Source organism: Lathyrus oleraceus, chromosome 6, assembly GCF_024323335.1.
Source record: "Lathyrus oleraceus cultivar Zhongwan6 chromosome 6, CAAS_Psat_ZW6_1.0, whole genome shotgun sequence".
Taxonomy (NCBI): Eukaryota; Viridiplantae; Streptophyta; class Magnoliopsida; order Fabales; family Fabaceae; genus Lathyrus; species Lathyrus oleraceus.
The window spans coordinates 149,368,773-149,396,768 of NC_066584.1; the positions used below are offsets into that span (position 1 = coordinate 149,368,773).

The window sequence follows — 27,996 nt, forward strand, 5'->3', positions numbered from 1 at the left end:
CAAGTTATCATGATTAATGCATGTATGCAGTGTCTATCCATATGAAGGACACTTTGTCTCTCGACCCTGGCATCATCGAGACAAATAATAAGCCGGCATTAACATTCTGATTAGCAGTGTTTGATTTTGTTGTGCAGATCGGAGATATGTGATTTAGCAAGAATACCCCCAACCATGTGTGTGCTTGTGTAAGTGCATACGGTAAAGCAAATAAAGCTTGTCAACCAATCACTGAATAGAAACCATCATATAGCAAAAGTGCACAATCAGTGCAATAGTCATACATCAACCAGATAAGGTCAGATACAATCCTCAAGAATAGGAAAGAAATACAGACAAGTGAATTCCGTCAACAAGCCTGACGGTAATTCACAACGAAAGAAAGATCTAACTGGATGAGGGTCCCGCAGATGGCCCTATCTCGCCCTCCATCCTCGCGAACTCTGCGGCGAACCCGAGCTCTATGTTCTCCTGCTGTAGTCTTCCAACTTCCTTCTGATGAATCTTCATCTGTCTGAAGTAGTGGTCTCTCTCTGCCATGTAATGATCTCTCTCGGCCCTGATCTTTGCTTTCTCCGCCTCCCACTCTGCAGCGAGGACTCTGGCTCTCTCATCCCTCTGATCCCTGACTAGGATTTGCCTCTTCTTCTCATCTTCTATCACCTTTGATGCTCTGAACAGCTTCTCCTTAGTGATATCATGCTCCTTTGCTGAAGATGCCAAAGCCTGACTAACCTTCCCATAGTAGGCTGTATCCATCTCAAATCGCTTGGTCTCCAAAGCATGCCGCTTATCCTGATCTTCCATCTTCGCTTTGAGCTCCTGATTAGCTCTCTGAACCCGAGCAACACTCATCTCCAATTCCGTCTTCTCTGCAAGTAGCTGGTCTCGTTCCCGCTTCATCTCTAAGAACTCATCCATACTAACAGTAGAAGGAGTCTCCTCAACCAACGGATACCACGGATCGACCATAGGAAATGGTAGACAAGTAAGCTCCACTCTCTTTCTGAGCCAATCATCGAACGGAGGAAAAGATCTGTTGTTAGCTCTACCCCAGGAAGCCTTGCCCTTCCTCTGAATGCTGCGCCATGCATCGGATACCTGCTTTACCCTATCCTGGTTACCCTCAACCGGGAAGTACACAGATTCCTGAATCTCACTCTTGTACGGTGGAAGCTCCATAGCGAATCCCATTTGCCTCTTAAGAAGTGTCGGGTTGTAATTGATGCAACCCTGAACCCCTATAAGCGGCACATTAGGAAAACCCCTGCAACTGCAGATAAAGTCCTGTCCAACTCCACTACTGTGAGTCCAATCTATGTCCTTAGCCCTCAAGCCCATCAGTTTGGTCGCCCAAGTAACATTCTGGCCCAGAAGAACAAAAGCACCCTTGGATGGTAAGTAACCCATAAACCACTTGACCAATAACTGCGCGCAGCATCGAATCAAACCCCCACGCCTCTTCTCATTCCGGTTATGAACCGAATAATAGACATCTCCAATCAATGTAGGGATAGGATTCCTTCGAATAAACAGGCGGATGGCATTGATATCCACAAAGTTCTTCTGGTTGGGAAACAAAATGATCCCATAAATGCTCGCCGCAACCAGAGCACAGACAGCTTCCCAATTCCCCAATTCTGACTGCTCTTTAGCCTTAGCCTCTAGGAAACTCAGATGAAAACCAGGCAGCTTACCCTTCTCCTTCAGATTACTCTTCACTTCCTCTGGACTCAGATAGAAAGCACGGGAAATCCCACCAATATCAGGTTCTTCCTTAGTAACACGGAAAGGAACTTGATCCCTGATCTGGATATTCAAAATATCAGCATAATCTTCCAACATCGGCCCTAGCACGTAATCTGGGAAGACGAAACATCTCAGCTCGGGATCGTAAAACTGAAGTAGAGTATGGATGGCGCTCCTGTCTCTGTCCATGAGCCTGAAAACCATCTTCAGAATACCCCCATACACCGCACGAAACAACCCCACATGGTCAGGAGTGATCAACGCTATCATATCCTTCAGCACACTGATATCCGGGTCAAAGAAACTGTAAGCAACATCATCCTTCAAGCCGGGTCTTCTCATCTCTGAATAGAAAGTCTCTCAGCCAAGATCTCGATCCAAAGGGTCCCTGCATATGGGTAAACATGTGTTAGATGTAATTAATGCAAAATGCAATGATGCTGATGAATGAATGCAATGCGTTGCCATCCTCCAAGCCATCTGGTCATCTGCACTGAATCTGGGCTCTGAACTGATCATAACCATCTGAGGAATACACAATCACAATTCTGACCCACGGGTTCCGAAATAAACGGAAGACAGATACATCATCATCACCACTGGTCTCTGATCAGACACACCATCACCATCTGAATCGGCCCAGGGAATCCGAAATAAACGGGTCCCCACTGATAAATATCTCGGCCCGGGGAATCCGAAATAAACGGATCCCCACTGATAAATCACGGACAGCACTCCGGCGTCACGGCAACAAATAACCATAAATCCGACTCATAAATATGTCTCTGAATCACAGCTCAAAAAGTCACCATCTGATTATGCATCTGAACAAATCAACCTCCCCTCACAGGTTAATTCTAAACAGGTCATCCTAAGGCGGATAATAGTCTCAACGATCGGGCGGAGATACTCAATGGGTTTGCCCTTGCGGGTGTGCCATTGTAGCTCCCTTAAGATCGTCTAAACCAAAGATCCGGGAAATGATCGGTCATCAGAGTCAACAGCCCAAAAGAGATAACCCAACCAAAGTGGAGAACCCCACTGGAAGAGCACTTCTCAGATGAACCTCGTCCGACTTGTGGTATGTCACGTCGCAACAATATGCCCAACCGACACATGAGCGACATGAGACCACGCTAATCCTAGGTGTACACTCGGGCCTGGGTTTTAGCCCCACTCAGAACACCCACCCCACACAACAAAACCACCTGCAGAGGACAGCAACAACATGATAGTATGATGCATGCAAACATTTAATGCAAGTATATAAACAATGGTTAGTATAATAAATGCAATAAATAAACAATACAAGCAACCAAACCTATACTAAAGCGCTAGGAGAGACTCGCTTAGGGACCATGGACCAGCATAGGTCAACATGCCAGAGTCCCCAGCAGAGTCGCCAGCTGTCGCATCCTGCGAAAAATCAACCGGCGAGACTCAAAAATAAAACACACACAGAGCCGCCACTAAACGTTATTTATCCCAAGATAGGGAAAGGAAACGCTCAGAGAAACCTGGAAAGACATGGTCTCGCGACCAGAGAGAAAAGGTTCGGGAGTCGGTTACGCGAGGGGAAGGTATTAGCACCCCTCACGTCCTAGGTACTCCTAGGGATCCACGTTCTAGAAAGATAAGGTTGCTATAAACATACATCACACACATACACAGGGAACGCAGGTGAAGTTAGGAGGAACGGCTCGATAAGGCATCGCACCTTATGCCTACATATCTTGTCTGGAACAAGAATCAGAGCCACTGTAGTTCGGCTTACGCACGCCAAACAACACAAAACAATCATACAAAGGGGGTGGCAAACATGGAGCCCGACAACCACTGGATGGAATTACGTCGGCATCCGAACCAAAACACACTCAAAAGGGCAAACGTGGAGCCCGACAGCCAATCACTGGGCTTACGTCAGCATCCGAACCCAAACATACAGTCAGATAACAAGTAAACACACAAAATAAATACAGGTTGCCCGGAGTGGTCTCGCACGACCACCTGCCTACATACCTCGTCTGGCACGAGGATCAGGGCGATGTAGTTCCCCTGAAAGGGACTGAATTGCTAACCAGAAACCGGGGAAAGATACACAACTAGGGAGCTGAGACTCGAGCCTAATGTTGTCATGCATCGTTAACCCTAAGTTCGGTTTTCTATCCTACTTGCATAAGCAAACTAACCTAACCAGGAAAGAAGCTAGCACACAAGCATACAATCATATATCATCAAATGAGAACAGGTATCCCAAACAAGCATGTCAATCAGATATCCACATAACACGCACTATAGCCAAACAAGGGGCTCAATCAATCAGGTTTGACCGCCGAAGCGAGTCGTCTGTACAGGCTGGTTTTGCTCTTAACCTTGCCATTACGAGGCTAAGGTGAAGCAGATGAAAGGATGAAGTGAGGATCAGACCTCACGGCTCTTATCCCTAACCAGGGAGAGCTGACAAATGAGCATGGGTCCAGAATAGGGGAACCCTTCTATACTCGATGACTCTGACTCAACAGATCTTGGGCTTTTGATCTCAATGCTACAACCATGTAATGGGAGCAAGGAGAAGACTCACTGAATAGTGGGGGACAGGTTGCTTGTCCCTACCTTCCACCAATTGCCTTACTCGAAGGGCTTTTCCTGCTTGGCTTAAAAATAAACATACACAAGCATTGCCTCTTAAGGAGGACTTCAGACATTTATTTGCCCGGCCCGGTAGCAGCCGGGTCTCCAGACTACATGAAGTCAAGAAGACCTACCTCAATGCAAGTTGCTTAAGCAACGCAAAGCAAAAGTTCGCAAGGAATTGAGCAACTAAAGGTACCTGTACAAAAGTCAAACAGAATCAGCATCTACTTTCACAAACAGACAACAATATAATGATCAATTAACCAAGTACAATTATACTCATAATGAGATGCATAGCACAAGGCTCACATGCACCAACATCCTACAAAACAAATACATTAGTCATATGTGTCAAGTAACACAATCCATAATGTGGAGCAAATCTCCTTAATCATTATCTTTAACCTGAAAAGGTACAATCACACTCCAAGGTAAGTACTATGACCACTAGGACTAGCCTAGGGTCAAAAAGATGGAAAAATCCTAAAACAGCAGCCAATTCATGATGAAAACCAAGTAATATCAAATACAAAGGGATCCCAATTGGTCCCATATTCAAACTATGTTCCTATTTTAAATTATGCAACCTAGAAGGCAAATGAAGCAATGTTGAGTCTCATACAAACAACCAGCAAGATCATATCCAACCACATGTCAAAAAGGATCCAAAAAAATCCACAAAAATTCTATCCTAACCAGAAGGCATTCAACAAGTCACCTATTAAATTTCAAGTCATTTGGCCTAATAGATCAATAGGAATTAATTAAACATGGTACAGCATGCAAAAACTACATCAAATGAAGTCAAAATTTATACACCAACTTCAATCTAATGGTAAACAGCAATGGTGCATCATAAATCAGTAGGACCAAAGCCAAAAGCTACATTAATGTGTCAGGAATTATGCTATAAATTTTCATGTCCATTGGATTAATTATGAGGATATGGCAACATAAATGCTAAAGGTTATACCTATGGAACTCTAACATGCTAGGCAGCAAGAAAAAAATATGAATCAAATCGAAAATGGATTGCAAAAATCCACAAAAATTATCAGTGATAGCTAACATGTTAAACAAACTTCACGCAAAAAATTAGGGCCATTGGCCAATGGGAAGCATGGTAATCAATTTGGTGAATTCAGCATACCAAACTATGTCACATATGTACATATCCAATTTCAATAATTCATACATAACTAACCATAGGCTAAAAAAATTATGAAATCTATGTCAAAAAATCCAGAAGGATGTCTAGAACAAGTGTCTCAATTTTCAATTATTTTGGATATAGCATGTAGTTTCTATAATTAAAATGATAAAACATATGGAAATATGTATACATTAGAATATCTCTAGGTCAATTTACATTTTTTCCAAGCAACATTTCCTTTTTGATTTTTATAAAATAATAGGGAAAAAATTATGATTAACAAAAAAAAATGGTATTTTTCGGATTAATTTTGAGCATTATATGGATTTTGTAAGTTTGTTAGATTTATTGAAATTTATTTAATTTGTATGTGGATTAATTAATTAGTGGTACAGTAGATCAATTAGCAGCAACGTTATTACATAATGCCAAGCCAAAACGAAGTGTGTCGTTTTAATGATGTGGCAGCATTCTAGTGGACGAGACCGGCGAAAACACAAATTTGAAAACGGAAATGCATGCTGAAGGATCAAACAGAAAGCCAATCCAGAAAATTCTCTTCTTCTTCGCGCAGCCGGTGTGTTCATCGCCGGCGAATTCGGTTTTGGCCAAATCTTAACAGAAATTCACAATATCCATACCGATCGAAGCGGTTTTTTATCAGGAACACAAATATGCAAACAATTTCTGCTATCAATTCGTACACAGTGCAAATCGACGGAAATGAAAAAATGCTTCGAAACTTCAATTGTAGATTACGCACTCAATTCGCAACGAAAACACAAACCACAAATGGATACATTATCTACAAGCTCTACTCTACACAATCCCTATCACAATTTGACCGATTATTAGTTTCGATTTCCGACCTTTTCTTGATGAGCAGTGATGGCGGAACCGTGCGATCGAGCTTCAAATCGCGAAACAGAAGCAAGATGTCGGTTCAGAAGGTTAATGAAGATGCTAATCCAGCTCCAGCATAGTTGCATCAAGCGATTTCTTGAACTGCAATTTGACGACGCAGGTTTTTTCACAGCAAGAATCAGCCAAGGCTTTGTTTCGATCTCCTTCAACAGAAGCGAAAATGGTACCTGCAAATTGTGATCTAACAGAAAAATCGCACCAGGAATCAAAGAATCTTGATGGATTCTTGGTGAGAAATCAAAAAAGTGAATATGCCAAATGTGAAAAAGTGAGAGAAAAATGAGAGAATTTTCTGAGATTTTCTGTTGAATTGTGATTTGTGATTGCAGAGAAAATGTGATTAGCCTCAATTCTGTTAGAGTTTTAGTTTATATATGGAAACACTAATCCAAGTTTAATTGAAATTAACAAAAAAATGGATGATTAACAAATATGCTTATGTGCATTTTTGGATTTTTTTGCCTTTTTCTGTTAGATGGAAATTGAGATTGTGAAGAACAAAAAATGATTACCCTTGATTCTGTTATGGATTTAAGTATATATATGTAGTACTTAATCCAAGTTTAATTTTAATTAAGCAAAAATGGATTAGTAACAAATATGCTTATGTGATGCATTGGCCTTTTGCTCTTGAAATGGTTAGAAACACCTTAGCAGCAAATTTACACCTTGAACCAATTGCAAATATCATTTTGAAGCTGATTGCATTGGTCTCACTTTCAAATTCCTCATACTTTCCAATTTCACCATGTGATGGCTTAAGTGTCCATTTTTCCAATTCATTTTCAAACCCAATTCTCAAACCACAAGGCCTAGGCAAGTTGTGAATATTCCAACAAATTTCAAATGCCATTTGTGAGGTGTAGAAAAAATCCCCACTCAAAAATTCCAATTATTTCACAAGTTGGACGATTTTGCCCCTGGTTCATTTAACAGTCCAGTTGAAATTTGACCTTTTGCATTGAGCAATTTTGGAAAAATCCAATTATGCACCATGAAAGTACATATCAAATGGAGTTTGTGCATATAAAGAACTTGCAATTTGGACAATCCATGTGGTAGTTATGGCCTCCTGATTACGGGTCTTTTCCGAAATTCACTGAACCATATCTTGCAAACCGTACATTGGATTTTCAAGTTCTTGGACTTTTTGGAAAGGTGAGAACAAGATCTACATCTGTCATGTTGAACAATTTTTCATTTGAAGCTTCCTTGGACTTCTGTTTTTGAGGTCAAAACTTTCCATTTTTGGAAACTTCAGTTACAAGTCACTTGCTATTTTTGGCAGTGTTTGTCCTGACCTGATTTTCTTCAATTTTAAGCTTTGAGATGTCATTTAACACTTGTTCCAACATGAATGAAGTGTGTCTAACTCATTTCCACCTCCAAATTCACCAGATCATGTACAGTTGACCACAGTTGACTTTTCAACTGACAGATGAATCAGGCAATGCACAGATCAATTTGAACCCCAATCTCCAACTGAAATGGCTCAAGGGTGAAACCCTAGCCTCAATAATCACCATATAATCACAAAATGATCCTCATCTCCTTCAGAAACCTCATCTCCTGATCCAGCCCTGATTGGCCCAATGCAACTGATTAGGGTTGACCAGTGGTCAAAACCCTAATCTCAAGGAATCTTCTTCAATCTTCTGATGACATCCAACCATGATGATGATGTATCAATTCAATCAATATGAAGACCAATACCCTTGAGAATCATGAAACCCTAATTCACGGCCCAATCCTCAGATGGCCATGATCAATCAGTACAACCCTAGGCTTGCATTTTCTGACTTCCTCATCTCCTGATCAAGACTTGGGAGGATAGCTTGCATAATGTAACCACATGATATGCAACATGAAATGCCTAAAGTCCTAAAATGATATGCAAATATGTTAATGCTAATCCCAAGAGAGGAGGGCAAATTTTGAGGTGTTACACCTTGGTTTGCTTTTATTTATTTATTTATTTATTTGTTTTATTGCTTCTAATTTACTTATTTTATTTTATATATTAAACTCTCATATCATTGGTTAGGATTGATACTATGTGAGAAGCTAAAACCCAGACTTGTGAAAAAATAATAAGGTTAAGTAAGGGGTTGTCCTGTCTTGGCCACTGGGGTTCTCATCCCATGGGGTCTTTGATGACGATCCTGTCTAGAGTAGATCAATTCAAAAGATTTATCACGAGAAGGCCAACACTTCTTCATGATGGAACTTTGAATTTTATCCAAGACTCTAGGGCCCTCTTTTAGAACATCCTTAAATCGGGGTGACCTTATGTTATCAACCCGCCAGGGCCGCTACTAAGGTCCCACCTAGGTGAGACTTATCCTGAAGGATTACCATAGGAAGGCTTGCTCCTTCTCATGGTAAAACAAGGGTATAATCCATGACTTTAGGGCTATTATCTTACCCAAAGCTTTATATCCTACAAGTCAGGGGATTGGGTAGTCTAACCTTAGATCCAACCCAATCTTAAGAAGTTTACCCAATATAAGGCATACTACATGATTACCCCAACCAAAAAAAACTTTAAAGTTAGAAGACATTTATATCATCATGCCATTAGCATTAAAATAAACCTTTTGCATATATTTACCATCATTTGGGGAATTTCAAAATCTATTGTAGGTACTTGGTGGAAATGAATAAAAGGACAACCCTCTGTATCAAGGCAACCATGCCAGATCTCCAAAGCTTAAAGGTTCTTCAAGGGCTGATGCCCAACTCCATCCAGAGAAAGTTCACACTCAAATATGGGGGTATTCTTGGTCTCTTGAGAGTCCCTGTAAAGGTATAGGGAGTCACTGCCTTGGCTTAATTATATGATCCACCTGTAGTGATTCTTGTTTCAAGACTTTCTCCTAGCCCCCAAACTAGAAGAGTTTGGGTTATACTTGGACATACCAAAAGATAGAAAGGGACCCTACATGGGAATGGGGCAAAAAGTAAATCCTAAGGAATTAGTTGTGACTTTAGTGATACCCACTGAGGACCTTCTGTCACACTACAAAGAAGACAGAGACATCCAAGGTCTCAAGAGAAGTTACTTGGAAGGGGAAGCCTGAAGAATGGTTGGGGAAGAAAAGTGGGGGTCTTATGTTGACGTCTTAGCTTTAATAATGTTTGGGATAGTACTCTTCCCTAATGTGAGTGACTTTGTTGACGTCGTTGCTATCAACATCTTTGGGGTTGTGAAGAATCTAGGGGTAGATCCAGTACCCGTTCTACTAGCTGATGTATATGACACCATGAATATCTGCCACAGTAGAGGGGGGATCATTACTTTGTTTCATTCCATTGTTGTACCAATGGTTTTCCTCACACCTTTATAAGGACATCTATATGATAGAGACCAAGGATAATCATGATTGGGCTCAAAAGCTTATGTCCCTCAATGAAGGATCAATCCTCTAGTACCCGAAGAAGACAAATGCCAGGGATATAATTATCAATTGTGGGAATTTTCCAAATGTACCCCTTATTGGTTCCAAAATATGCATTAATTACAATCCTGCATTAGCTCTAAGGCAATTGGGTCACCCCATATGGGAGAGGCCTGAGAAAGACGAGTTAGAGGAGTCTATCTTGCATGGTGGAGAGACTTCACATAAAGAACTGCTTAGGAAAGTTACTCGTGCATGGGAAAAAGTGAATGTCAAGGAAAAAAAGCTAAAGAGGAAGGATACTTCATCCTAAGAATCCTACACCCATTGGGTTAAGGAAAGGGTCTGTTTAATTAAGTTGCCTTTTCTGATTGACCCAACTTATGTCCCATACATGCCTGGTCCTTATTGAGTGTCCATAGAGGAGGTTGATCGTCTCAAAGCCATCATTTCTAGGCTGGAACAAGATAAGTAAAGCTTAGAGAATAGTCTTTATAACGCGACCTATGAAAAGAACTAGATAAACTACGATCTTGAGCAGAAGGACAAACAACTCCTTGAGAATATGGAGGAACTCTAGGCCGAAAGAAGCAAAATACAAAAGGCGTTGGGAGGTTTATTCAACGCCGAAGTTAACATTGAAAATCTCAATGGTAAATTAAAGAAGGCCCAAGCTGAAGGTAAGAGGTGGAAGAGGTTATGGGAGTTAGCCGTATGGGAACAATAGGAATGGGAAAGTACTATAATGAATCAAATACATAGATTCGAAGGGGCACTTGCAAAATCCCAAGCTATTGTTGCTAGGCAACGACAATTAAGGATAGAATCTGAGAAGATGTTGCCACTTAATTGGAGGAGGATCTACCAAGAGCTCTTGAACCTTAGAGAGAAGGTGCATTTTCAAAATCAATATCACAAAGTCCTGACATCCTATGTCACATAGTTAGAAGGAGAAATCCATTACCTAAGGGACCTCTCCACTGCCGCTTAAGTCATTGTCTAGGAACAACGTGACCGAGCTGAAGCATTGAGGGTTGAATATTCCAATCTGGAAAAGTTTCCTAACAATTTAGTTTGAGACATCCCTAGGATGTAAAGAGCTAATGGTGTTGCAATCTTCCACAACACTCCCCAAGAAGTACTTGAGTTCATCAGGTTATGTGATGTTATATTGAAAGAGTTTAAGTCCCAATTAAAGAAAGCCATGGAGACACCACTCTATTTTTTGTTTTCTTTTAAGAATTTGTCTTTATGTTTTTATTTTTTGATGTATTTTATCAGTGGCCATCATCCCCATACAATCTTTTGCTTTGGATTTATGAATAAAGTTATTTTTATGGTATCTATAATTGTGTTCGTATTCCTAAAAAATATGCAATAACAGATTTTGAATGTTCCCCGAAGAAATAAGAACAAAGCATTTTTACATGCATCATCATGCACTCATACACACTTCATATGCATTAAAAAGAAAACAAAATCATTTTTCTCATACTTTCTCCGTAGTATCTTAAAACGTGACAACCTGACTCTCCAAACTCGAGCTCAACTTAAGAAGGCCATGGAGCAACTTGAACAAAACTAGGCGGAAATTAGGGTGGATATGGACTCAGTCAAATGGAACATAGAGGAAATGAAGGACAAGATGGATCAACTCACGAGACCCATTACTAACATGTTGGCAAGAGAGGCTGAGACTGATAAAAGGAAGGCTTCTTCCATGTCTATCCCTCCACCTGAGGAGGGTAACCCTCTACAAGGATTTCCTTTTGACATCCAAGGGGGGGGGGGGGGAGCCAAGGATGGTACCCTTCACCCTGAAGGGTCTATTCCAACCCTTGTTCATAATGGGGCATCTCGTCCTGTACAAATTCCTATTCCGCAATACAACTATATAGATCTAAGCCAACAATATGAGGAGGAAGATACTATGGGCATGGTCCAGGGAAGAAAACCAACTACTCACTCTATTGTTACTATTGGGGAAACAAGAACTGAAGACAAAAATAAAATCCTAGAAGAAAGATTGAAGGTGATTTAAGCTTTCAGTATCTTCAGAGTTGATGTTATGGGGATGTGCTTGGTACCGGACATTGCTATGCCTCAAAAGTTCAAAACTCCTGATTTCGAGAAATATAAGGGTGTCAGTTTCCCTAGGAACCATCTCAGGATGTTCATCAGAAAGATGGTTGCCTACGCAGAAAATGAGAAACTAATGATGCATAGCTTCCAGGACAATCTAAGTGAGGCATCCCTAGACTGGTACATGCAGCTGGAAAGAACCCATGTCAAGACTTGGGAATACCTAGATAATTCCTTCTTAAGGAAATATAAATATAACCTGGATATGGCTCCCAATCGCATGCAGCGCTAGAATCTGTCTCAAAAAGGCAATGAATCCTTCAAGGAGTATGCCCAAAGATGGAGAGAACTGGCTTCCCGCGTTCAACCTCCACTCTTGGAAAATGAGTTAATTAACATGTACATGGGCACCCTGCAAGGCCCTTACTATAAAAAGATGACCGGTTTAGTATCTACCGGATTTACTGACTTGGTAATGATTAAGGAACGGATTGCGAATGGATTAAAAAGCGGTAAAATTGGAAAACCATCCTCAAATCCAAATAGTAACAAGAGGTACTCCTACGACAACAATTTGAGAAAAGGCAAGACCAATGTTATCACAATCGAAGGAAGTTCACAGGTGCCTTACAATTCTTACATAGATGCGGTAGGTCCTGATCAGTATCCACAATAGGCATACTATAGGCCTCAAGCACAACAGGCTAGAGCACCACCTTAACAAAATCAACAAAATGGGTACGCCCTAAGGGATCAGCAAAGACCATGGAAGGAATTGGACCCCATACCTACAACATATACTCTGGTCTTGCCATTCTTAATTCGAAAAGTATTGGTAGAGATTAATCCTCTAGCACCTCCGCCAAATCCTCCTCCTCGTGGTTACGATGCTAATGTCAAGTATGACTTCCACGTCAGATCACCAGGACATACTACTGAGAAGTGTTTGGCACTCAAGTTCAAGGTACAAGACTTATTGGATCGCAAAATGATCTCTTTCACTCCAAAGGGTCAAAATGTGAAGGGAATTCCAATGCCAGGACACAGTGGTCCAACTATCAATATGGTGGAAGGACTAGAATACAATGTTTTGACCCAAATGGTAGATCAAGTGAGGACTCCCATATCAAGGATACATGAAAAATTTATCGACTACAAGGCATTTGAAGAGTTACGTGCTAACTGTAAAATCTTCCTAATCAATCCAGACAAATGTGGAAGGATGAAGGAGTGCCTGTAACAAATGATGAATGAGGATTTAGTTCAAATTGGGTGTACCAGGAAGTTAGAAGATGTATCATTCATAGAATATCAGGGGCACACACCTTTTGATATCCCTTACCAGCAAATTGAAGCTCCCACTCCATTTCAAATACCGTTTCAAATGTCTTCCCAAATGTTAGTACAAGTACTAGTTCCAGTTTCATCTCAAATTCCATTTCAAATACCAGTAAAGTCAGAAGACCCTATTGTTTTCCATTTTCCTACACCATTCCCATTCGAAAGCACTAAGTCCGTACCTTGGAATTATAACTCTACAAGATATGTAGTAGACAAACCTATAGTACTAGAACTAGCAGTCACTAATATTGATGGAATCGGGGGCATGACCCAGAGCGGAAGAGTGTTTGCTTCCGAGCCATAATCCAAAGGAAAGACACTTGAAAGTTCAAAAGAGAAGGAAGTTGAATCTTCCATGAAGACTATACCTCAAGGAGAAGCCGAGGAATTCTTAAGGTTGATCAGAAAAAGCGACTACAAGGTGGTCGAAAAATTGAGCCAAACACCATAAAAAATATCCATACTATCTCTATTGTTAAGCTCTGTAGCTCATAGAGATTCATTGTTGAAAATATTAAACAAAGCCCATGTCACTCAGGACATAACAGTAAATCAATTTGATGATGTGGTGGCTAATATCACCGCTAGGAGTTGTTTTGGATTTAGTAATGATGAATTACCACCAGAGGGACACGCTCATAACAAAGCTTTACACATATCCGTCAATTGCCAAGATAGTCTTCTATCAAGGGTGTTGGTGGATACACGAATTTCTCTAAATGTCATGCCTAAAAATAATTTGGGAAATCTGAATAATGTAATAACTTCCATGAAAGCTAGTACTTTAGTGGTCAAGGCTTTTGATGGTTTGAAGAGGATGGTAATTGGAGAAGTGGATTTACCAATAACTGTGGGACCTCATGCCTTTATGGTCACTTTCCAAGTAATGAACTTCAATACATCCTACAGTAATCTCATAGGATGACCTTGGATTCATGCCGCTGGAGATGTAGCTTCGACCTTGCACCAGAGGTTGAAATTCATAATTCACGATAAGCTAATAATCATCGAAGGAGAGGAGGACATGTTCGTTATCCACCTTCATCCTTAAGATACATAGAAGTAGAGGGGGAAACATTATAAATACCTTTTCAATCCTTGGAGATTGCAGCAGTCAGTCGAAGAAAAGAAAAATCAATATCCACATGGGAGAAGATACCAAAATTGATCAAGGGTAGAGATACCCAGGGCTGGAGCAAGCTGTTGGAGATACCAGAGAAAAAGGATCGGCTTGGGTTGGGTTACAAACCAACTAATGAAGGAGTTCAGAAGACATACTAGAAGAAACTTTGTACACTTCAAGAAACCTTCCACGGTGAGGGATATAGGGATGAAGATCAAGTGACTGCGGTTAAAGAAGAAGAAAAAGGGATATCCAACTTGGTGTGTCATTGTTTACCAAATATAACTCTCAACAATTGGAAGGCCATCGGGATCCTGAAGATGATTTCCAATTTGAAGTAATTTACTATTTTAAAAAATATATTAATAAGTCCTTTGTTATGCCCAAGACAAATGGACAAGCTTTGTAGGGGCCCCCTTTGTTTCAATTACTTATTTATGAATAAAATTGCAATTTTGTTTTCAATTAAGATCTTTTTCTTTCATTTTAAAAATTCTTTTCAAAAAATAGCAATACCCTTCCATACTCTTTCATTTCTATAAAATCATTCGAAAGATAATAATAGATAAAAATCTTCCTCATGCAGATTAATGAATGAACCTATTGAAAATGACACCGCTATAATCCCTTATAACTTTAACTTCCCAATTAACCAAGCGAAAGAAGGTGATGAGGATGATTGTGAACTGCCAAAAGAGTTAGCAAGGCCGCTAAAACAAGATGACAAAGAAATTCAACCTCATCAGGAACCAGTGGATGTGATCAATCTAAGGACTGAAGAAAACAAGAAGGAAGTTAAGATCGGTGCTTACGTAAAAGGTGAAGTCAAGAAAAGGTTGATCTAGCTCTTACATGAATACTCAAATGTGTTCGCTTGGTCATACCAGGATAGGCCAGGGTTAAATATGGATATTGTCGTACACAAACTACCGCTCAAACCAGAGTGACCGCCAGTTAAGCAAACATTAAGAAGAACCAGGCCAGACATGCCTCTCAAGATCAGGGAAGAGGTCAGGAAACAACTCGATGTTGGATTCTTAGTTGTTGCAAAATATCCAGAGTGGATGGCTAACATTATTCCTGTTCCAAAGAAATATGGAAAGATTAGAATGTGTGTGGATTATCGGGATTTGAATAGAGCAAGTCCTAAAGATGACATTCCACTACCACACATCGACGTACTGGTAGATAATACCACTCAGTTCAAACTCTTCTCCTTCATGGATGGATTGTCAAATTATAACCAGATAAAAACGGATCGTGCGGACATGGAGAAAACCACTTCTATCACCCCTTTGGGAACCTTCTGTTATAAGGTAATGCCTTTCAGATTGAAAAATGTCGGGGCAACATATCAAAGGCCTATGGTGACCCTGTTCCATGATATGATCCATAAATAAATAGAAGTATATGTTGACAATATGATTTCCAAATCACAGACCGAAGAGGATCACATAGTCAACCTACAAGTTCAAGTTATGTCTGAATCCAACAATGTGTGCTTTTGGTGTTAGATCAGGAAATTTATTAGGGTTCATGGTCAGTCAGGGGGGAATTGAAGTTGATCCCGATAAAGTGAAAGTTATCCAATAGATGCCAGCTCCAAGGACATAAAAGGAGGTTGGAGGATTTATGGGGAGATTTAATTACATTGCTAGGTTTTTCTCACATCTTACAGTTACGTGTGAACCAATCTTCAAGTTACTCAGGAAAAATCAAGCCATTGAGTGGAATGAAGGTTGTCAAAAGGCCTTCGATAAAATAAAGGAATACCTGAAAGAGCCATCTATCTTAGTACCAGCGGTCCCATGAAGACTACTTATAATGTACCTAATAGTACTTGATAACTTTGTGGGATGTGTATTGGGGCAACAAGATAAGACCGGAAAAAAGGACCATGCAACCTACTACCTAAGCAAGAAGTTCACCGATTGTGAATCCCTATATTCACTCTTGGAGAAGACTTATTGTTCCCTAATTTGGGCTGCTCGGAGGCTCAAACAATATATGGTGTGTCATACTACTCTATTGATATCCCTAATGGATCCTATCATGTATATCTTTGAGAAGCCTGCAATAACTGGGGGAATAACCTGATGGTAAATGTTGCTAACAGAATACGATATCTAGTATGTCACACAAAAAGCCATAGAAGGGTGTGTGGTAGCGGATTATCTCACACATCATCCAACAAAAGATTATCACCCTATATAGTTTGACTTTCCTGGCGAAGATATTATGGTAATAAGGTATTGTGAGACCCTAGGTCCCGATGAAGGACCGAAACCAGGATCACGATGGAAATTGGTATTTGATGGTACCTTAAACGCAGCCAGACATGGAATCGGAGCCATCATAACCTCCCCAACAAGGTACCATATTCCCTTCACGACTAGGTTATGTTTTACTTGTACAAATAACATGGTAGAATATGAGGTGTGTATCCTAGGGATCGACGAAGCCATCGATCTAAGAATCAAGATCCTAAAAGTATATGGAGATTTAGCTCTAATCATCAATCAAATCAAGGGAGAGTGGGGGACCCATAATGCTAAGCTAATCCGGTAGCGAGAACACGTCCGAAAGATGATCACTTACTTTGACAAAGTCACCTTCCACTATATTACTCAGGAGGAGAATCAACTAACGAACGTCTTGGCCACTCTATCATCCATGTTTAAGGTCAAGTGGTACAACGAAGCACTGACTATAAGAATTCACTGTTTGGATGAGCCTGCCTATTGTGTAGCCATAGAGGTAGAAGTGCATAATAAACCATGGTTTCATGACATCAAACAATTTCTTCAGAAACAGGAATATCCTGCAAAATGCCTCGACTGGGGATAAGAAGACACTCAAAAGATTGGCTTCCCAATTCTTCCTTAATTGGGAGGTATTTTACAACAGGAATCATGACATGGTCTTACTCAGATGCTTGGACGGGTATGAGAAAGACATGCTCATCAAAGAAATTCACGAGGGATCCTTTGGCACTCACGCCTATGGGCATTCCATGGCTAAGAAAATTCTCTGAGAAGGATATTACTGGTTTACTATAGAAACTGATTGTTTCAAATACGTCAAGAGGTGTCACAAATGCCAGATCTATGCAGATAAGGTACATGTGTCACCCACTCCCTTAAACGTTTTAACTGCTCCTTGGTTGTTTTCTATATGGGGTATAAACATAATCGGGATTATTGAGCCCAAAGATGCGAATGGACACAGATTCATTATCGTTGTTATCGATTACTTCACCAAGTGGGTAGAAGTTGCTTCTTACACCAATTTGACAAGAAAAGTGGTCGCACGATTCCTCAAGAAGGAGATCATTTATCGATACGGGGTTCCTAATAAGATTATCACGAATAATGGGTTGAATCTAAATAAAAAAGCAATGGATGAGTTATGCGAGAGTTTTAAAATTGAACACCATAACTCGTCACCCTATCGACCTAAGATAAACGGCACAGTAGAAACTTCCAACAAGAATATCAAAAATATTATCCATAAGATGGTGAAAAACTATAAAGATTGGCATGAGATGCGCCCTTTCGCTCTACACAGCTACAAAACTTCCATCTGCACTTCAACAGGAGCAACTCATTTTTCTCTGGTATATGGTACCGAAGTTGTACTCCCTGTCAAAGTTGAAATCACCTCCTTAAGAGTCGTGATAGAAACCCAATTATACGAAGCAGAATGGGTACAAACCATGTTTGATCAATTAAACCTCATAGAAGAGAAGCATATGGTTGCGGTATGTCACGGGCAATTATATCCACAAAGGCTAAAGAAAGCATTCGACAAGAAAGTTCGTCCTCGACATTTCGAAGAAGGTGACCTAGTGCTCAGAAAAATTCTACCCATACAAAAGGATCCCCGCGGAAAATGGACACCGAACTACGAAGGATAATACATCATGAAAAAGGCCTTCTCTGGTGAAGCCTTTATTCTCATAACCATGGATGGAGCGGAGTTACCACAATCTATAAACTCTGATGCAGTTAAGAAATATTATGCCTAGAAAAAGAGTATAAAAATCCCGCTAAGTTGAAAACCCTAAAAGGCGACTGTAAGACCCCAATTTTTGCCCTAATATCCCTCAAGGCACCCGTGTGGAGGAACACGACCCGTGTTGTTGCCTCTGTAGCTTGATTTGAAGATGCCCATTTTGGAGAGCACACACGGGCACCCGTGTGTACACACACGGCCCGTGTTGTTGGGCGCGACTTGGAAACCTAAACTTTTGCTTTGTGAACCTATTCTGCTCATTAAGGGTAGTTTGGACCTTTTGCTTGGAGGAGATTCATCTGAAGCTATTAGAAGGCTTGGAAGGGAAAGGGGAAAACACTCTTTGACATACGAAAGAAAACACGGCATTGAGAAGATAGCTACTACGGAGGATTCGAAGACGGCGAGATTCAAGGGTTCCGACCATTGAAGATCCAAATCTCCTAGTTCTTTGTAATGTCTAATTTTCATACTATGATTTCGTTTCCTACTATGAGAGGCTAAATCCCCTATGTTAGGGGGGTGGTCCTGATTTGATCGTATGTTATGAATTTGAACAAATGATTTCCTTATTACTATGTTACTTATTTCAATTCAATTGTGTGATGTTATTATGCATTTGTATCGGACAAATACAAATTGATCTATGACTATCAATAACAGGATTGTGATTGTTAGGGTTTTCACACAATTAGGTTTATGATTGCATCATCTAGGACTAGTAACTTTTGTAAACCACCGCAAACCTTGATATTGTTTATGATTAAAACCAATGATTAATTGATTAGACATTTGAGTAAGAATTGGTAGTTTAATAGTTTCTTCCTTACGGACTTAAGGAAGAACATTCTGAGATTAGGTAATTGAATGTGTCATATGTATTAAGGAAATCTTGACTGAATTCATAACTGGTTAAATCAACCACTTCCCCTAGCATGCTTTAACTTAATCAATTACATTTTTACTATCTTTTGTGTTTATTGCTGAAATTTCTAAAACAACCAAACCATTATATTTTTGTTCTGATAGAATCAAAGTTAAATAAGTATTTCCTACGCAATCCTTGAGATCGATACTTGGAAATAAAACTCCTTATTACTACATCGGTAAAAATAGTACACTTGCTATTTTTCCGATCATTAGCCTTGACATATGAGTGGCTTAACCTTCTTTGATCCAAATCAAATTCAACTTGATCAAAGATCAAGTGAATTGCTTTGTGTCCAAGATAGGTTGCTTCTTGGTCAAGCAAAGAACCTGAAATCCATACAAGGTCATTCTTCTTTTCTTTTGGCATGACAAGTTGTAGGAGCTTGGCTTACTAGTCATGATCTTTAACTTGTGTTTATTTGCCTATAGTTTTATTGACCGGCCTCATATAGGTGTAACTACTACATTAGTCCACTTACGATTGCTTAACATAACGCTAAATTGCCTTATGGCACACTAACACTAACTACTAATTACTAACTTTTAATTCAAGTATTTAATTCTTGCAATTTACTTTAATGCAATTTAATTTCTTGCTCATTTATTCATATTGTCTTTTCCCTTTGCTCATTTGAGCTCATGTTTATGTTTATGCCATTTTCCTTTTGCTCACTTGAGCACATTATTATGTAAATATATTATTGCCTTGTGCTTGTTTTATTTTTGTTTGTGTGAACCCAGTGCAAAAAGGAGAAAGGACTCAGAATTAGGACCTTATCTATGCTTAATGGAGTTCAAGAGCAACTAGGCCTCATGCCTTTAGAATGTTAAAATTGTTGAAGAGCAACTAGGCCGCATGCCTTTAGAATGCTTAATCTTGAAGTTGACTTGAAAGGACCCCTAATCTAAACTCTCTTTGTCCATTCCTCTTATTGCATTGTGAACTTTTTGATTGTTTGTTCTTGTGTGATAGGTGTAACACCCCTTTTTATACCCCAAAATACTTAACATATAATCAGAGTGAATAAGCACGCATATAACAAAAGGGCGTCACGTCGACGTTTTCAAAAACTAAAAGCTTTCAAAAACCAACATCATTCATCATCAATATACAATACACCTGGTCATTTAAAATAACACATTTCAAATATCATGAATATTCAAGAATATGCGTTCACAGCGGAAAATAATGAATACTCATGTATTTCATAAAATGATTCATGTCCCATACCATGATCGTCTCTCAATAATCTCCTCAAGATAAAATAAAACCATATCCAGAATATTTGGCATTATGGCCTCTCAAACAGCAAATTGCAAATAAACATGTTCACAAGTAATAACATAATACATATCCAAATATAAGACATAAGTTTAATACTACTAATCTACCCAGTGTTACATGACCAGAGCATTGACTCACTACCTAGTCTCTAAAGCAAAACACAGAAACTCTCCGGCTAAATTTCGAGTGAGCTACCGTCCACTGACTTCAGCAATACTACTCTTGAGTATCTGCACGATGCCCATGTAGAGGCAACATTCAAACAGAAGGGTGAGAATTCGAATCATTATGAAGAAGTATAATAAAGCATAATGATTAAATCAACACTTAAAGAATTCATCACACTTTGTATAGCCATGTAAATAATACTAACCAATATTTATTTCACATGTTTCAAGCATACATCAAAACTCAAGGAGTATAATATTAGAATCCAATGTTATATTTCCAAATATACACATAACTATAATTATCACATAATCACATATTTCACCAAGTTATGTATCCAAAAATCACCAAATTCAATTACCAAATCTCATACACACATAACAATCACATCAATGCATATATTCAATTATCACATAACTCTAATGTGACTCAATGCAAGACATGTGACTCTATGCATGTGGTACCGCAATGTGAACCCAACGTTTCACCGCTTTCCGATTCAATATCTAGAATCCAAGTCACGCTTCTGATCCGGACAAGATCAAAGCCACTACGTCTATTTCCCATTTAAGGATCAACGTCTTCTACGCCTATTTCCATTCAAGGATCAACGTCTATTACCATGTGAACCCACGGTTTCACCGCTTCCACCATAAAGTCGACCATGCCATGAATGAATGTACAAATACCAACAATATATGCAATTAAGATCATCTCTACCATCTTAACATTCCACATATAACCATAATTCAACTCTATGAATTATCCACCAATGGTACGTATACACATTCATAACGATATACCATTCACAAATATAGACTATTTATCAAATACGCGCACTTAGATTTTATTTCAAAATGGTTACAGCACTTAAAATCCTCAATTTTTCCCTTTTTCAACAGTGGTAACCGGTTAACACATTTGAGGTAACCTGTTAACCAGAAACCAAAACTCAATTACTAGGCAGATTTTTCAGCATGTAACCGGTTAACACATTTTGGTTAACCCGTTAACCAGAAACCAAAACTCAATTGCTAGGCAGATTTTTCAGCATGTAACCGGTTAACACATTTTGGTTAACCCGTTAACCAGAAACCAAAACTCAATTGCTAGGCAGATTTTTCAGCATGTAACCGGTTATCACATTTTGGTTAACCCGTTAACCAGAAACCAAAACTCGATTGCTAGGCAGATTTTTCAGCATGTAACCGGTTAACACATTTTGGTTAACCCGTTAACCAGAAACCAAAACTCAATTGCTAGGCAGATTTTTCAGCATGTAACCGGTTAACACATTTTGGTTAACCCGTTAACCAGAAACCAAAACTCAATTTCTGGGCTCCTATTTTACATGTAACCGGTTAACACCTTTGGGGTAACTGGTTAACACGGTGTAAAATCTGGATTTTTCTTAACATTACTACAGTATAAAACATCAAAATTGGATTCTCCACTTATCCCTCAATTTCACTCATATATCAGTTCCAAACACAATTAACCACCACAAATCACAGATTACTCATCAAAACCTAACAATTTCAAAACCATAAAAATTAGGGATTTCAACCTAAACATATTTCTACGCATTGACCCAATTATACTAACCCATAATAATAAGGATTCTCCCCCTTACCTCTTCAATTTTCTGAAAATCCTAGCTTCTCCCTTGTTCTTCCCCTCTTCTCCTTACTTTTTCCTCTTTCTTTCTCTGTTGCCTTGAAAATGACCAAATGAGTGTTACTTCTCACTCTCCTCACCTCTTACTATTCTAGTATTATGTTTGGGCTTAAGAAATTGATACCTCTAATTTAATTATTATACCCAATAAGACATAGTATTATAATAACTCTATTTAGTTCAAATAAATTAAACCAACACAATATACACACCAAGTTAATTAATATAATCAATTATTATACTACCTAACAACCAATTAATTAATTAACACTCCAAATAAATAAAATAAAATATAATAATAATATAAGAAATAAATACTAAAAATTGGGTTGTTACAATAGGGATCCCAAACTTGAGCTAATTAGAAGGACCATTGTCATAAGCATCCAAGTTAAGAGAAAGACAAGTCAATTGAAAGATCCTAGGAGCTTGATTGAATATTTGTTTGATTGCTTGAGTTAATTGCTAAGTCCAAAGGAAAGGAGCAACTTGAATCATCTTTATGATCTCAAGAAAGGAACTCCAAGGGTTTTATTCTCTTCCCTCATCTTTGCATGTTTAGGACTAGCCCTTCTCTTCTTCTCTCCACTTTAACCCAAGCCAAACTAATTTTGTGCAAATATTAACATTGTTTTCAAAAACTAGAAACCTAGGCATTATGCCTTTGATTTTTAAAACTCTTTTCATAATACTTATTTTGAATTGAACCTTAAGTCAACTTTGACTTTATTTTGTTAATACTTCTACTTTATAAATACAACTCACTCAAATTATTTTTGTGGTTCCAATGACCACCTTTGTTAAAACTTTTCATGAACATTAGCCATAGGTTTGAGTTATCTTAGTGGTTGATGTAAACCTCACCTTATCCTTAGTGATTGGACTATAAGTCTTCCATACTTATTATAGGGTGGATCCCTCACTAGTATGTTGAAGCTCTCCTCACATGGTGGATTGTGGTTTGGGTTGAGTTTTCTCCCTTTGATAACAAAAGACCTTAAGGCTTTTGACCAATCAATTCACCAACTTATTTTTTGAGATTTTTACCCCGAACTACGAGGTTTTGATCCTACCTTTGTGATGGTACGTAGGCAATGGGTTTATTCATTCAAACAACAAAATTGTAAATAATTTGTATATTCTTTTCTCATCTCCCCAATCATGTTTGCACAAATATTTTCACAAATACCAACCTACAATGCACTTTGCAAAAAGGGCTCCCTTAGAGTACTAAGGATGTTTTGGGTGCTTAAAACCTTCCCATTGCATAACCAACCCCCTTACCCAGATCTCTGACATTTTTATTAGTTTTTGATTTGATAAAACTTCTCGGTTTTTGTTCGTTTTCTAACCTTTCCTTTGGATAAATAGAAGTGCGATGGCGACTCGAATTATATGAGTTACTTTTGATTTAGTCAATAAATCTAAAGGTAACGAATACCCCGCTACACGTAGTTCTGGGTAGAAAAATGTTTGTTTGTTGGTCGATTTTAGCGAAAGCTATAATGTATTAATCGACGAAAAACATTGTTTTACCCAAAATAGATGAGGAGAAGACGTATACCACACATTAAATGGATTTACAAATCAACATTCGAAAAAACGTCATTTATCTCAACTCAACAATTATGGACGAAGCATTGTTTTACATCATCTTAAGACAAGATGTCTTTCATTTATGAAAAGGTTTTAAAGATCAATCGCATGGCGGTGAAAAAGAGTTTGATTAGTTGGATGTATTTTTGGGTTTGAAAGACGAATATTTATGACTTGCAAGCTCTTACAACTTGGGTCTAATACTCGGGACTACGTCTGGACCTTTCACCCAGGTAATCTTTTTCTTTCAATTTTATTGAGAGAAGACGTTTGAATATTTACAAATATTTTTGAAAAGAAGACGAATACATATAGCTTACAAGCTCTTACAACTTAGGCCTAATATTCGGGATTACGACTGGATATTCCATTCAGGGTAATCTTTTTCTTCATATTTTATTTAGAAAAAGACGTTTGAATATTTACAAATATTTTGAAGAGAAGACGAATACATAGGGCTTACAAGCTCTTACAACTTGGGCCTAATATTCGGGATTACGACTGGATATTCCATCCAGGTAATCTTTTTCTTTCAATTTTATTGAGAAAAGAAGTTTGAATATTTACAACTATTTTGAAGAGAAGACGAATACTTATGGCTTGCAAACTCTTACAACTTGGGCCTAATATTCGGGATTACGACTAGACCTTTCACCCAGGTAATCTTTTTCTTCAGATTCACTTAAGAAAATGGTTTGAAATTAAATTAAAAATGATTAATGTACAAAGGTTTGAAATTATTAAAAATTAAGTTGGTATTGCTTAAAAGCTCATTGTAAAAAGACCCAAGAGTAAGCCATAGGACAGAAAACCGACCGAAATCGAAAGACAACCGAATTTAGCTATAAACTCACTTAGAGTGGATTAATGCATGAATCACTCTATAAGAAGTCAAGCAACAAAATTTATGCGTCTAAATGATTTTCAAAAATCAAATTGAATTTTAACTCCGAGATCGTAACGCAATAATAAGTCAAACATCAATCAAGCACATTATTATTATTACATAAGTGTAACAATTTTTTACATCAACTAAAAATAATTAAAAAAAGAAAACCAACACATCACACACATGTTGTCAACAATAAATTTGTATTGCTACAAAATCTACATAAAATTAAAAATAAAATGAAAATATATAAAACTCAAAACTGAAAATGTATATATATAAACTAAAAAAAACTAACGTTATATATATAACGTTATACCATAAGACAGAAAGATGTATATATAAATTAAAATCTAAATCAAACAAATATACATATAAAACTTATATACTGACTATCAAGAACAAATATATATTAACTTAGAAATAAAAGTAGGCACATGTATATATTTATGTAAAAAAAAACTCACAATCAGACCATATATATATATATATATATATATATATATATATATATATATATATATATATATATATATATATATATATATATATATATATATATATATATATATATATATATATATATATATATATATAAAAGATTCAAATCTAAAAGAATATAACACACCAAAAAAAAATAACACAGAGTCCTAAAGATGATATTGGGATCATTAGTGGGATGCTGAATAACGTTAAGGTTAGTGGTTCGATGAATTGAAAATGAAGAGATTGGGGAGATAGAGAGGATAATGAAAAGAAGAAGAGTTTTTCTTTTTACCGAAAATTCAACATAAACAAAATTGAAACTGACGGAGAATATTGAGTAAGAGGATTAGTGCGCCGTCGACTGCTTTTCTTTTTTTAAGATCCCCTTTTCTCATCGGTCACATATAAATATATAGTAGGGACTAGTTAGGGTTGTGTGAGTTTTATAATGACCAAAAAGTCATTAATGAGTATTATTAGAGTAAAAATGAGTTAGAAACATATCAAATTAAAAATAAAATATTAATTTAAATAATCAAACTAAATTCGAAACAAAAATATAGAAACTTCTATTTATTTTTTATAAACATGTTGATAAAAAGATAAAAATAAAAAGACTCAAAATGAATAAAATAGGACGTAAAAGTGCTCGAAAAATTAAAATGAATGCCCCAAAGTGATCAGTGCGAAATAAACTTATTGGAAAAATGCAGCGTTTCTTTTAATTTTGAAATAAATTTTGACTGGTTAAACAGGCTCGAGCTGATCAAAAAGTTGCCGAAAAATTAGCTGAAAAATAAATCGAGCATACCAGATTAAACTATGCGAAACATAGATTAATAAAGTTGATGTCTGGAAGCTTGATTTTAAAATTTTTTGTCCACTAATTTGCGCACATCCGTCGATTAATTTAACAGGTTTGCCTGTAGATCCAAAAAAATCATTTCGACTGATATTCTAGGCACTATGCGGTATGGAATGCATGGTATGCTATGTAGAGATGCAATAACTATGATGAATGTATTGAATCAGCGATTCAGGGTCAAAATTGGGGTGTGACATTATGGCATCAAAGATTAGGACATATCTCCATAGAGAGAATTAAAAGGTTAGTAAAAGATGGGGTACTTAATACTCTAGATTTTACTGACTTTGAAACTTGTGTTGACTGCATTAAGGGGAAGCAGACCAACATGTCTAAGAAAGGTGCCAATAGAAGTTCAAGTATATTAGAAATAATTCATACAGACATATGTTGTCCTGATATGGATGCACATGGTCAGAAATATTTCATCACTTTCATAGATGATTACTCACGATATATGAATATTTATTTTCTTAACAATAAATATGAAGCATTGGATGCCTTCAAAGTCTTTAAGGCTGAAGTTGAGAACCATTGTGGAAAACAAATAAAGATAGTAAGATCAGATCGGGGTGGTGAATACTATGGTAGATACACTGAGAGAGGACAAGCACCTGGTCCATTTGCTAAGTTTCTTCAAGAACATGGGATTGTTGCCCAATACACCATGCCCGACTCTCCGAACCAAAATGGTGTTGCAGAAAGAAGAAACCGAACATTATTGAACATGGTGCGGAGTATGCTTAGCAACTCTAATATTTCTAAATCATTGTGGAATGAAGTACTAAAGACGGCTGTGTATATTCTAAACCGGGTTCCATCTGAGGCTGTCCCCAAGACACCATTTGAGTTATTTAAAGGATGGAAGCCGAGTTTACGACATATGCGCGTTTGAGGATGTCCGTCTGAGGTGAGGATTTATAACCCACAGGAAAAGAAACTAGATCCGATGACCATTAGTGGGTATTTCATTGGATATGCTGAAAGGTCTAAAGGTTATAGATTTTATTGTCCATCTCATACAACTAGGATTATGGAGTCAAGAAATGCAAAGTTTCTTGAAAATCATTTGACTAGTGGGAGCGATCAAATCAAAAATTCAATTTCTGTGCATGGTCATATAGAGTATGAACCTTCCACTTCAAGTAATAGATTGGTTACTATTTACAATATCCCTCAAGTTCAAATGGATGTTGATCAACCAATCATCGAGACTCCACAAGCTACTGATGATCCAGTAAATCAAGTTGGTCATCAAGATGAACAATAGTTGAACAACAAGATCCACAAGAAAATGTTGATCAAACATTAAGAAGATCTACTAGGACAAGAAAATCAGTTATTCCTAATGATTACATTGTGTATCTACAAGAATCTGACTATAATGTTGGAGTTGAGAATGATCCTGAGAGCTTTAGACAAGCCATGAGTTGCAAAGAGTCAAATTTGTGGTATGATGCCATGAATGATGAAATGAATTCCATGAAAAACAACAACGTATGGGATCTTGTAGAGTTACCTAATGGGGCAAAGGCCATTGGTTGTAAATGGGTCTTTAAAACCAAGAAAGATTCATTAGGCAACATTGAAAGATACAAGGCCAAACTCGTTGCTAAGGGATTTACTCAAAAGGAGGGAATCGATTACACTGATACTTTTTCTCATGTATCAAAGAAAGATTC

The 27,996-nt window shown here is 37.9% G+C and overlaps 2 protein-coding genes across 2 annotated transcripts in view; one reads left to right on the forward strand and one right to left on the reverse strand.

Annotated features, from left to right (window-relative positions):
- The window catches only part of LOC127091402 (uncharacterized), a 66,158-nt gene that overhangs the window by 30,035 nt on the left and 8,127 nt on the right, over nucleotides 1–27,996 (forward strand). The gene's annotated exons all lie outside the window — the stretch shown is intronic.
- Nucleotides 242–7,138, reverse strand: LOC127091398 (uncharacterized). Its single transcript, XM_051030023.1, has 3 exons — nucleotides 6,406–7,138; nucleotides 4,515–4,579; nucleotides 242–2,137 (listed from the first exon to the last, which is right to left on the reverse strand). The coding sequence occupies exon 3, from the start codon at nucleotides 2,089–2,091 to the stop codon at nucleotides 388–390; it is 1,704 nt and encodes a 567-aa protein (XP_050885980.1). The 5' UTR covers nucleotides 2,092–2,137; nucleotides 4,515–4,579; nucleotides 6,406–7,138; the 3' UTR covers nucleotides 242–387.